At 41.9% G+C, this 13,892-nt stretch overlaps 1 protein-coding gene across 1 annotated transcript; it reads right to left on the bottom strand.

Moving 5' to 3' along the window:
* Positions 1-2,325: 2,325 nt before the first annotated feature.
* Positions 2,326-5,171, bottom strand: LOC116180831 (luciferin 4-monooxygenase-like). The gene is made up of 4 exons (XM_031500968.1): positions 4,147-5,171; positions 3,590-4,101; positions 3,095-3,542; positions 2,326-3,048 (listed from the first exon to the last, which is right to left on the bottom strand). Exons 1-4 carry the CDS (start codon positions 4,234-4,236, stop codon positions 2,533-2,535), a joined length of 1,566 nt encoding a protein of 521 aa, XP_031356828.1. The 5' UTR covers positions 4,237-5,171; the 3' UTR covers positions 2,326-2,532.
* Between the last annotated feature and the right edge of the window lie 8,721 nt (positions 5,172-13,892).

Genomic DNA, 13,892 nt, shown 5'->3' with positions numbered 1-13,892 from the left:
AAACACAGTGACTAAAACACAGATTCAGATCTCTTCGTGCTTGGTGTTTCTTATATGTGATTAGAGAAGGAATTAGATGATTTTAAATCAAAAATGCCGTCTCTATAGTTTGAACCAATATGGACAACCAAGGTAACTTTCTTCAAAAAGAAACTTTTTGTAAATTTTATTTATAAATATCGAACAACCTTTTAGGTTACATATAATAATCAGCAAATATATTTTTTAGAGTTCTTATGATTGCTTTTAATCATAGAGATACCATCCGTGTACTGGAAGATGGATAAACAAGGTTGTTTGCTAACGATCCCTTTAAACTTGTTTATCAGATGTGATTGGAGGATGAATTAGATGATTTAAATAAAAAAGGCCGTCTCGATAGTTCGAACCAATATGGACAACCAAGGCAACTTTCTTCAAACAGGAACTTTTTGCAAATTTTACTCTAAGACAATTCTCCTAAACGTAGTTCAGAACCGCAGAACTGGGTCCGAACGGACGGACGAAAGAAGAGATAACAGTTGCCCTTTTTAATATTTAAAAAATAAGGGATACCATTAATCATTGATGGGCAACTAGCTTTTTTCCAGAATATATGGGGTTTGTTAAATGGGCAAAATATTTTCAACGTGATAGTGTGCTTAACGCAATTTATAATTTGCCATCAGAATGGCGGAGGTACTTTTTCCTACGATGGTCAATTTTATTTTTTTGGTTATTTACAGACTTATTTTCTAGTTAATACAAAAGTACTATGGCCACTAAAGTTATTTAGTTTTCAAAAGATTGTTTTGGAAACGGAACACGTGCGTGAATTACCTACTTATTATATAACTTATAAACCAATATGTGGAAAACCGGTTTGGAATGATTATTATTAATTAAACTGTAAAAATGCATCTAATTAAATGATAATTAGTTAAATTTAGAACATATCACGCTTATTTTATTTGAATAAATTATCCTGGTAAAAGAAAATCTTAGTAGGTGGTAATGACATTAATAAAAAGCAATCTTTATTGAAAAATTCCAAATTGCAAAATGACCATCGTGAGAAAAAGAAATTATATACCATTCTGCGGTGAAACTGAAGGTTACGTTAAAAATATCGTATTCAAGTTCCTATTAAAAAATATTTTAATAATTCTATCAAATTAATGCAGCGGCCCCAATAAATTGAACTAGGTAATGTATCTAAAATAAAGTAAATACACGGTCATTCATCGGGTGGGCATGTATTTTAATCTCAAACTGAAAGTATGCTCAGTAAACTAAATAACGTCCAAAAGTGTTTTTAATATGTGGGTAAGTACAGGTAGGGGTCCCCTATTGTTACAACCGCATTCCACTAAACAAAGGGTCTGCGCGGTCGGAAATCGACTGTACAGTTGACCTTCATATATAGGTGGTGCCACATCGCATATATGATTCTGCTCATATATAGGTGTCTGAACGTAGCTTTATCTCATTCAAAAGCCGGGTGCCGGTACGTCGATTTGTATTTGGGTGCGTCAACGTCGATTTACCAAAATATATATATATATATATATATATATATATATATATATATATATATATATATATATATATATATATATATATATATATATATACACCAATATATCGAGATGCTGTTTTCGCGAGCTTGTTTAGGCATCATTTAGCTACTTTTTCGTGAAAAAAAATTGAACAATGCATTTAATTTTTTTGAGAAAATTAACCATTTCTGTCGGAATGTCGAAAAAAGCCCTCAAGCGGTGATATGTGAAACTAACAAAACTTCAAATATTATAATATTTGTAGCTGAAGAATAGCTCTTTTGAACTAACCCGAGTTTGTTTAAATCGGCTCAGCCGTTTCGGAGATACAGGGTGTTCTTTACGGAAACCCTTGAATACCCCCCACCACTTCATTTTTAGAGATACAGGAAAAATTGACAAACAAAAAAGGTTCAGATTATCGTCGTCTTCAAAGACCGGACATTTTTTTGTTAGGTTAATATGGCGGAATTCACAGAAAAATCACTTTTTTAGATTCCAGATTGCAGTTACGCCCCCTAGCGGCCATTTCAGAAACTTAAAAATATTTTCCAGGTTTTGCTCGTGGCCGTTTTAGTAATAATTTTTTTACCACAAGCCTCTACGATGGATAGATTTTCAGATACAGTACCTCGCATTCTTATTTGGCCACCCTGTACAACCAAAATCCCTTCTACATGCCCATAGACATGCAGTGGCTTTTTTGGTGTTACTGGAGTCGTTTTTGGAATTTTTTCGTTTTTTGAACTTCCTCTTCAATAATTTTTTTTATTCCATAAAAAAGTATAGATAAAAACCTTAAACCTACTACAAGTCTTGCGGCACGGAGAAAACTAGATAGACACCCAGAAGGCTCTGGATTCAAAACGTCACTTTAGTTATTTAAGAAGGGCCTGTATTACATGCTGAACCTTCTTTGTGCCGTGGAAACGTGAACACTCGGTAGTCTCGCGTCACTGCCTAGATGAGAATCAGTCACTCTAATACTCTAATACTAAATACCATAATTTATTATCATTTCTCTTAGCTTAAACCGGTTGACCTTATCCGTAACGGTGAGTGGAATGTTGCTGACAAACTTTACCCCCGCCCTGAGGCGGTTCTTGTCGGCGACCCTCTCTTCGACGTACCTCACGATTTCTTCCTCGGAAACGCGCGGCCCTTTCGGATGCAGCTGGATCACCGCCATCGGGTGGTTGTTTTCGGTCTCGTGCGGAAGACCCAGGACCACGGCTTTCGCGATGGCAGGATGCGTGAGGAGGACGTGCTCGATTTCGGTCGGTATGATGTGATGGGCTTGATACTTGAAGCTCTCTTTGATCCTGTTCACGACGAAGAAGCACATCTCCTCGTTGTAGTAGACCAGGTCTCCGGTCTTCAGCCATCCCTCGTGGTCGAAGGCTTCGGACGAGTCGCGATTGTGGTAGCTTTTGAATTGTTGTTCGGCTTTCACTAGAAGTTCGCCCTGTTGATTGGGGCCCAAAGTTTGCCCCGTCTCAATGTCGACAACCTAAAAGGGCTTAAGTTACGAAACAGTTACTTTGGGTGCTAGTCACCTTCCAAGAGACCGTATCCTTCATGATTCCGACGCACGTCGGATACTTCATCGTCAACTCCCATGAGTTGGTGTGGAGGGGATACATAAACGGACTTCCGAAGAGTTCGGATTGTCCGTACATGTTCAGGACCTTGGTCAGCGGAAACCTCTCGCGCAACCTCAAAACTTGCTCCTTCGATATATCGTTGCCGCCAAACGCCATGTATGTCACATTCTGAAAGTTCACGCCATCGGGAGGCTCGTGATCCAAAAAGCTGAGAGCCTGTAACGGATTTAGGCACAATACGTCAATTTTAAAGTCGAAATTTCGCCACGGATTGCTAACGTCAAAGCGGTGATACACAATTTTGCGCAGCCCATGTACGATGCATACGAGCTGGATGACGTGGAAGGTGACCCAGTAAGGTGTTGCAAAACCGGCGAGGGAAGAAAGACCTTTCCCCATTCTAAAAAAAATAGAGGTCATGCGAGTATATCCCAGGTTTCTACTTACATGTATTGATAATCAGCCAGCATAGATTTGTGGCTATGGCAAATTGCCTTTGGCCGACCAGTTGTTCCACTGCTAAAGAGGACTAAGGCAGTTTCGTTCAAATCCATTGGTACACGTGGTGCAAATCCCTTTGTGGGACGATGTATAAACTCAGAGAAGGAAGTGTACGTTCCGCAAGTTCCAAAAACCACAACCAGTGGTTTGGTTTGGAGATCATCCACAACATTTCGTATAGTATCAACCGCCTCCTGACCAACAAATATTATCTTGGGCCCGACTTGATTCAATAAGTAGACCATTTCCTGGGCCAACATGGTAGGTTCGACGGAAGCGCATATCACACCAGTAAACAGTGAGGCTAGGTACGGTACACACACGTCGAGATGGTTCAGTGAACAAATGGAGATAAAGTCACCGGGTTTTAGCCCCTCAGTCTCCATTGCTATAGCAGCTCCAATGCAACGCTGCAACAGCTCACCGTACGTCTGCTCCTCGCCGGTAAGCGCATCAACCTAATTAACCACTTTAAAGTACATCAAATGACACCTCAAAATTACCTGGGCGATTTTGTTCCGGTTTCTCTCCATCAGCTGGTAGTAGGTGTACCCCACCCCTCTAGATTGAAGAGCTGGCGTTGCTTCTGGCATTTTAGTTGAACACTGACGAGCAAAGTACAACGCCTCACTTATATAAAGACCATCGCGCTGCTGTCTCACAATTACTTAGCAATAAAGTGAAGTTCTTATCGAAGATAAAATGATAGCCTGATTTATTATGAAACGAGTTTCCGTTTCGTTCACAAAGAAGCACATTTACTCATAAAATTGATGAACGTCTGATTCCGGCACCTAGCAGCTTGGCGTAGTCCGTAAATGCTTCTTTCTCAATTGACACATCCTGCCAGTCCATCGTAACTTTCAGGTTTTGACTTTAAATTGAATCATTTTGAGTTCTTCTCGTGCACACACACTCAATAGAGAACCCAGCGAGTCCCACCTCACTCTAAGGCTGAAGGTTTCAGTGAAATCAATCCGTTCACGTTGTAGCCCATGGACATGCTCCACTAAACCGTGGCATTGTACTTGACTTATACACTCACCGACAGTCAATCACCTTCTTATCAGCCGGCCTAGAAACTAGGTCCCAAGTGCGATTTTCAATGAGCGCATTTTCCTCCTCAATCATTGCCATTTTGCAATTTTTCGTTTGAGAACTTTCCAGGGCTTCAGCTTGGTTCCAATGACTGGATAGTCCTTCCTCAGCATCTTTAATTTGGATGTGTCTCCGAGTTTCCACTGTTGTTTTTCTCCATTTTCCTCGAATGAGTCATCATTCCTTAGTGATTCCGGTGTCAACAAGCCTAATTCCAAAGGTCCTACTGCTGATAGATATTTCGCTGATTGCTCTACCGGTTCTGGGTGGTGGTATAGGATTCTGATCTCCTTCTCCCGAGTTAGTGACAGATCGACAGATTTGACGATATCCGATTCGCTAACAAACGTAGACCTTTTCTTACTCCTCTTAAACTTGCACTTCTTGGAATTCTTACAATCCCACCTGTAATGGCTAAACCATTTGTACCATTTTGGGATAAACTTATTTGAGTTATTGTCACTAACACTACCCACTACCCCTCGGGAAGGGTGCTTCAGCCTTATTGACACCAACCTTGAGCTGACCTCTGTCCTTCTGTGTCGCCTACCCGTTTGTCCGCCAGAATGGAGTTGGACTTCCTCTGGGTTCGGGTTGTGGCAGGGGATGTCTTCGAGTGGTTTGGCCCAATTGGGACAGCCTGGCCCACTTACCTCTCTTCTGTTCAGCGGCGGAGAGACACGCGTGGTTTGGTATGTTGAGGCTCGGTGACCTCCAACAGATTTTGATAGGTTTCCTGAGACGCCTCTCTCTCTTTTGGGAGGCGTCTGAAGTCAGGGTTGAGGTTGACTGCACCACTGTGAATATAGATTGGTCTAAAGGCATTTCCCTCGAACTTGAAAGCGAATTACAAGAAATCTCGTGCAGGAAGGTCAAAATTCTCGCGGAGGCCTTGTAATTATATTAGGGGTGTTAGTCTTTGTCGCTGTATATCCCAAAAAATCCTTTAGGGAATTTCAAAGCACAAAGATGCGTTCTGCTAAAGCATTCTTGCACCTTAGCTCCATAGACCTCTTGTTTTAGGAGAGAATTAGCGGATAGTTGTAGGCAATGAACATTGAATCTTTCTTTCTTGGGGGGTATAATACTCCCTCGGTCGTGTATCCCTTCAAAAAGTTTTAGCAGCCGTAGAATTTTTCAAAAGAATCCTTTGTGTGGGAGAAAATATCGGCGGAAAGGAGAGGGTGTCTGGAAATGCAACCCCTCAGGAGAAAGAAAGAGATTTAATGTTCATTTCATCATAAAACCTTCGTAGCTTCCCTTAGTTTAACAACCAAGCATTATTCAAAAATATCCTGAAAGCTGAACGGTTTGAAGGAGGAACTATCAACAAAGGGCTATGAAATACTCCGCCAGGAGAAGGAGATAGATTTAGTTAAATATCTCTCCTTCTTCTGGGGAGTATTCCATACCCCTGGTATGCTCTCTCCAAAAACGTTCAGCCATAAGGACTATCTCTAAAAATGGTGTTAAAATATAGCACCGGGGGGAGAAGGAGAGAGACTTAATGTTCATTTCGTTATAAAACCTTCGTATGCTGGGGGGTTTTCCATAATTTTCAGACCCCCCGGTGGTATCTTCTCCCTTAAAACGTTCATCCATAAGGACCATTTTCCAGAATGGTGTTAAATAGAAAGAGTATTAAACGTTTTGGGGGGAAATATAGCACCGGGGGTCTGGGGGGTATGGAATACCCCCCAGAAGAAGGAGAGAGACTTAATGTTCATTTCGTTATAAAACCATCGTATGCTGGGGGGTATTCCATAATGATCAGACCCCCCGGTGGTATGTTCTTCCTCAAAACGTTCATCCAGAAGTACCATTTTCAAAAATGGTGTTAAGTAGCAAGAGTATTAAACGTTTTGGGGGGAAATATAGTACCGGGGGGTCTGGGGGGTATGGAATACCCTCCAGGAGAAGACGAGAGGCTTAATGTTCATTTCGTTATAAAACCTTCGTATGCTGGGGGGTATTCCATAATGTTCAGACCCCCCGGTGGTATGTTCTTCCTCAAAACGTTCATCCAGAAGTACCATTTTCAAAAATGGTGTTAAGTAGCAAGAGTATTAAACGTTTTGGGGGGAAATATAGTACCGGGGGGTCTGGGGGGTATGGAATACCCGCCAGGAGAAGGAGAGAGACTTAATGATCATTTCGTTACAAAACCTTCGTATGCTGGGGGGTATTCCATAATGTTCAGACCCCCCGATGGTATGTTCTTCCTCAAAACGTTCATCAATAAGGACCATTTTCGAAAATGGTGTTAAGTAGAAAGAGTATTAAACGTTTTGGGGGGAAATATAGTACCGGGGGGTCTGGGGGGTATGGAATACCCGCCAGGAGAAGGAGAGAGACTTAATGATCATTTCGTTACAAAACCTTCGTATGCTGAGGGGTATTCCATAATGTTCAGACCCCCCGGTGGTATGTTCTTCCTCAAAACATTCATCCATAAGGACCATTTTCGAAAATGGTGTTAAGTAGAAAGAGTATTAAACGTTTTGGGGGGAAATATAGTACCGGGGGGTCTGGGGGGTATGGAATACCCGCCAGGAGAAGGAGAGAGACTTAATGATCATTTCGTTACAAAACCTTCGTATGCTGAGGGGTATTCCATAATGTTCAGACCCCCCGGTGGTATGTTCTTCCTCAAAACATTCATCCATAAGGACCATTTTCAAAAATGGTGTTAAGTAGAAAGAGTATTAAACGTTTTGGGGGAAATATAGTACCGGGGGGTCTGGGGGGTATGGAATACCCTCCAGGAGAAGACGAGAGGCTTAATGTTCATTTCGTTATAAAACCTTCGTATGCTGGGGGGTTTTCCATAATGTTCAGAACCCCCGGTGGTATGTTCTCCCTCAAAACGTTCATCCAGAAGTACCATTTTCAAAAATGGTGTTAAGTAGAAAGAGTATTAAACGTTTTGGGGGGAAATATAGCACTGGGGGGTATAGAATACCCCTCAGGAGAAGGAGAGAGACTTAATGTTCATTTCGTTACAAAACCTTCGTATGCTGAGGGGTATTCCATAATGTTCAGACCCCCCGGCAGTACCGCATTTCCCATTAGGCCAACTAGGCCCAGGCCTAGGGCGCAAATTTTTAGGGGGCGCTAAATTGGAAGGGGTACAAAAGAAAGAATGCGCTTTAGGTAAAGTTCAATTTGCTAGCGTCGCTTATCGTGTCCGTAATCGTTGACTTATTCGTAAGCGTAATAGGGCGCAACGCAATCCTCGTGGTCATGCAGACCATCTTCCTGCTACGTTGCGGGCACCGGCGGCCAAGGGTCATATGCAAACATACTCCCCTTTTAGCGAATAATTGAACTTGTCCAGCGGGGCGCTTTGTTCCGAGGCAATAGCTTGCACCAGTTGTACTTGTTACTTTGTTTTTTCTACATGATGAACCAGGATGTAATTATTTCTGGTTTTTAATAAATGGTCAGAATTTGTGAATATTATCTATCATAAATGTATTGTGTTTGTGTACTATTTTGGAGTTCATATTTTCGTTATTCTATACACCATCCAAATCAAATACAATTTTGACAATATCAAGAATAATTTATTTACAACTGGACGTGTATGGGGTGCGATAAGAGTGCGGAGGTAGGGGGCGCTCTTTAGTTTGTAGGCCTAGGGGCGCTGAATGGCTAAATGCGGCCCTGCCCCCCGGTGGTATGTTCTCTCTCAAGACGTTCACCCATAAGGACCATTTCCAAAAATGGTATTAAATAGAAAGAGTATTAAACGTTTGGGGGGAAATATAGTACCGGGGGGTCTGGGGGGTATGGAATACCCGCCAGGAGAAGGAGAGAGACTTAATGATCATTTCGTTACAAAACCTTCGTATGCTGAGGGGTATTCCATAATGTTCAGACCCCCCGGTGGTATGTTCTTCCTCAAAACATTCATCCATAAGGACCATTTTCAAAAATGGTGTTAAGTAGAAAGAGTATTAAACGTTTTGGGGGAAATATAGTACCGGGGGGGGGGGGGGGGGGGGTATGGAATACCCTCCAGGAGAAGGAGAGAGACTTAATGTTCATTTCGTTAAAAAACCTTCGTATGCTGGGGGGGTTTCCATAATGTTCAGACCACCCGGTGGTATGTTCTCTCTCAAGACGTTCACCCATAAGGACCATTTCCAAAAATGGTATTAAATAGAAAGAGTATTAAACGTTTGGGGGGAAATATAGTACCGGGGGGTCTGGGGGGTATGGAATACCCGCCAGGAGAAGGAGAGAGACTTAATGATCATTTCGTTACAAAACCTTCGTATGCTGAGGGGTATTCCATAATGTTCAGACCCCCCGGTGGTATGTTCTTCCTCAAAACATTCATCCATAAGGACCATTTTCAAAAATGGTGTTAAGTAGAAAGAGTATTAAACGTTTTGGGGGAAATATAGTACCGGGGGGTCTGGGGGGGGTATGGAATACCCGCCAGGAGAAGGAGAGAGACTTAATGATCATTTCGTTATAAAACCTTCGTATGCTGGGGGGTATTCCATAATGTTCAGAACCCCCGGTGGTATGTTCTTCCTCAAAACATTCATCCATAAGGACCATTTTCAAAAATGGTGTTAATTAGAAAGAGTATTAAACGTTTTGGGGGGAAATATAGTACCGGGGGGTCTAGGGGGTATGGAATACCCGCCAGGAGAAGGAGAGAGACTTAATGATCATTTCGTTATAAAACCTTCGTATGCTGAGGGGTATTCCATAATGTTCAGACCCCCCGGTGGTATGTTCTTCCTCAAAACATTCATCCATAAGGACAATTTTCAAAAATGGTGTTAAGTAGAAAGAGTATTAAACGTTTTGGGGGAAAATATAGCACTGGGGGGTATGGAAACCACAACGAGTGGCTTGGTTGTGAGATCCTCCACAACCTTTCCTCGCCAACAAATATTATCTTGGGCCCGACCTGGTTCAGCAAGTAGACCAATTCCTGGGCCAACATGGTAGGTTCGACAGTAGCACATATCACACCAGTAAACAGTGAGGCTAGGTACGGTACACACACATCGAGATGGTTCAGTGAGCAAATGGAGACAAAATCGCCAGAGTTTAATCCCTCACTCTCCATCGCTATGGCAGCTCCAATGGAACGCTGCAGAAGCTCGCCGTACGTCTGCTCTTTGCCGGTGATTGCGTCAACCTAATTAATCACTTTGGAAAGGTTACCTGTGCGATTTTGTTCCGGTTTCTCTCCATCAGTTCGTAGTAGGTGTACCCCACCCCTCTACAATTGAACGCTGTCGTTGCTTCGGGCATTGCAATTGATAACTGGCGAGCAAAGTAAAACGCCTCAGTTATATTTGCACATCAAACTGCTGTCTCATCATTACATGGCAATAAAGTGTCGATCTTATAGAAGATAACAATATCGGTGAAGTGGTATCGATTGACGTTTAGAATTTCGCACTTTTGCGGTATCCAAATCTCTTCGGATGCTTTGGACCCTTCGGGATTCTTCGTATTCTCCGGGCGCGATTCTTTAGATTCATCAGGTTGCGCCTATCGCTCGGATACCTCGGGGTTTCGAGTTCTTCCGATACTTTGCATTATTTCTTCGGATCTTTGAGTATCGCGATTTCCTCGTATTCCTCAGCTACATCGAATTTTTCTGATTTGTTCTATTTTTCTGACTTTCGGACTGAATTTTCCATATTCCCGGGATCCTTCGGTTAATTCGGATTCTTCGTATCATTCGATTACCTCGATTTCCTTGGGTTCTTTGCGTATTCTGTTCGATTGTTTGTATTGTACGGATTCTTCTAATTCTTCACATTCCTCGCATTATTGAATCCCTTGGATTCATCGTATATTGCGGTGTAACATTTCATGATGTGGAAATCTCCTATCGCGTTATTATATGTTTACGGTCAGGTTGCCCACATATAATTTCAATTTTTGTGTGCAAATCTGGTGAATTATTTCCGAATAAACACAAAGTTGGTTTGTTTTACTTGAATTTGGATTTCCGTATTTGTTTTTCCGTTTAGAAATCTTCTTAAATGGATAATTGTTTCGTTTTAATTGTATCGCTGTGTAGTGTTGGAAGTGAGACACACGTCTGGTCAAATTTGCTTGATTTATAAAGGGTTTGCGATAAGGAGTTTTATTGCTAGGCGAAATTTAATTAACGCACGCGTTCTTTCGCGAATGTTACAAAGAATTTCGAGAAGTGGCGACGTTGTGGCGCGTTCCATTGTGATTGGCGATTTATTTGAAAATTCCTGAAGAAGGAGTTTGTCTTATGGTCGTATGGAAGGCGAAGCTGCTGGTTTCGCGACGGTTAAGGAGCGGTTACATATTTTTACGCGTAATTTTTGAGGCGTTCAACCATATTTGTTTAGTTGAAAACGCAGTTCTTCCCTTATGGACCTCCGTTCTCGTAACAGCGTGGCTGAGTTTTTAAATAAAGTTAGCGAATTTTACAGATTCGATACGCTTTAAAATGGCGCTAATTAGCTAACTAATTAAGTAGCTAGTCCGACTCGTTTAGCACAAGGAATCACGATTCTTTGAATTCTACTGATCCATTGGACTCAGTAGGGGTGTCTGCTCTATTTGCGTTATCTCCAAAGAACTATATTCGGTGATTCGGATACCTCGGACGCGTAGGGTTAATCGGATTTCTTCGAACTGATCTGAATCTTCACATTCTTCTTCTTTGTATTTTTCCGGTTCTTCGGATTATTCGTATCGGATGATTCGCTTTATTCAGATTCTTCATATTCTTTGGGTTATGTGGATTCTTATAATTCTCCGGATTCTTCAGAACCTTTCCATCTTTTGGATTCCTTGGATTCTTTGGATATTTAGATCCTTCAGACACTTCAAATTCGAACCTTGAGATCTTCGGATGCCAGCGATCCTTTAGACACTTGAGATCCTGGGGATGCTTCAGGTCCCTCAAATCCTTCCGATCTTTGAGATCTTCAGACCCTAGAGATCCTTCAAGCCCAATCGATTTTTGAGATGCTTCAGGTCTTGCAGATCCTTTAGACGTCTCCGATCGTTGAGGTCCTTGAGATTCCTTCAGACCTTGCAGATTCTATAGACCCTTGATCTTTCGAATGCTTTAAATCTTTCGGGTTCTTCGGATCCTTCCGATCCTTCAGATTCTTCAGGTCTTTGAGATACTGCAGATCTTTCAGGTCTTGCAGTTTCTTTCAGATCCCTTAGATCTTCAAATGCCAGTGATCCTTTACTCTTCAGATCCAGCAGATTCTTCAGATCCTTTAGAACTTTTCGATCGTTGTGATCCTTGCAAATCCTTCAGAACCCTTAGATCCTTGAGACCTTCAGATCCCTTAGATTCTTGAGATCCTTGAGACCCTTCAGATCCATCATATCCTTGAGATATCGTTGAGATCATTAAGAGCTTGCAGTTTCTTCAGATCCTTCAGACCATTCAGAACCTTCACACATCCATCAGTTCCTTCCGATCCTTCCGACAATTGAGATCCATCAGATCATTTAGAGAACCTTGAAATCCTTGATCTTTCAAATTTTTTAGATCCTCAGATCCTTCGGGTCCTTTGAATGCTTCATATCCGTAGGATTCTTCTCCTGATCCATCCAATTCATCCGATTCTTCAGATCCTGCAGATCTTTGAGATACAGCAGATCTTTCAGTTTTTTTCGGATCCCTTAGTTCCCTGAGATCTTCAAATGCCAGCGATCCTTTAGACTCTTCAGATCCGGCGGATCCTTTAGAACTTTCCGATCGTCATGATCCTTGAGACCTTCAGAGATCCTTCAGGCCCTAGAGATTTTTGAGATGTTTTAGGTCCCGCAGATGCTTTAGACCTCTCCGATCATTGAGATCCTTGCGATTCTTGAGATCCTTAAGACCATTCGGATCCATCAGATATTTAAGATCTTTCAGATCTTGCAAATTCTATAGATCCTAGAGATTCTTCGAATGCTTTCGGGCTCTTCGGATTCTGCTAATCCTTCCGATCCTTCAGATTCTTCAGATCCTGCAGAACTTTTAAATCCTGCAGTTCTTTACTTTAGATCCTTCAGATCTCTCAAACCCTTCAGATCCTAGAAATCCCGCAGATCCTTCATACTCTTGAGATTCGTGAAATCCTTGAGACCCTTCAGATCCGTCATATCCTTAAGATCTTTAAGATATCGTTGAGATTCTTCAGACCTTGCAGATTCTTCGGACCAGTCAAATCCTTCAATTATTGAGATCCTTGAGACCCTTTAGATCCATCATATTCTTAAGATCTTTCAGAGATCTTCAGATCCCGCAGATCCTTTAGACCTTTCAGGTCGTTGAGATCCTTGAGATTCTCCAGACCTTGCAGATGATCCTTGAGAGACCTTTGGACCCTTCGAACGCTTTATAACGCTTTATATCCTTTGGGTGTTTCGCATTCTTCTGATCCTGCAGATCTTTTAGATCCCCCAGCTACTTCAGATCCTTTAGTACTTCAGATCACTTTGATCCTTGAAATCTTCATATCCTAGAAGTCTTTCAGACCCTTGAGATGGTTCAGACCCCGCAGATCCTTTAGACCTTTCAGATCGTTGAGATCCTTTGAGATTCTTGATCTTAAGATCCTTAAGATCTTTTACTTTCCGACCTTGCAGATTCTTTAAATCCTTGAGACCTTTACATCCTTCGAATGCTTTATATCCTTCGGGTTTTTCGGATTCTTCTGATCCTTCGGATCCTGCAGTTCTTTCGGATCCTTGAAATCTTCCAATCCTTCAGTTACTTTAGACCCTTGAGATCTTTCAGACCCTTCTGATCCTTAAGATCCTTCTTTCGATTCTTCAGGTTCCTCAGGAATGCGTTTGGCAGTTCTCGGTTAAAAGGTTGATTGCGCCAGGTGGCGCATGAATCGGGTGCTATTACTGCAGGGGGTGTAGTAAGTGTCGACGGGCCCAAACCGTTCCTACGTCATATTGCAGGTCATTCAATCGCTAACAACGCAAAGTGGCGCACAATATACTGACAAAGTTAACCCTAATGGCGCATAATAGCGCTTAGATATAAACTGATTGTTGATTGACAGTCGCCGGTGTACTCCAACAGTACAGCGATACAAAGTGACACATAATATAAGGGATGTGGCAAAATAGCGTCTAATTACAACAATTTGCGTATACCAAAGCCAAA

Source organism: Photinus pyralis, unplaced genomic scaffold, assembly GCF_008802855.1.
Source record: "Photinus pyralis isolate 1611_PpyrPB1 unplaced genomic scaffold, Ppyr1.3 Ppyr1.4_LG9, whole genome shotgun sequence".
NCBI lineage: Eukaryota > Metazoa > Arthropoda > Insecta > Coleoptera > Lampyridae > Photinus > Photinus pyralis.
This window is presented reverse-complemented; position numbering and strand designations above follow the sequence as displayed.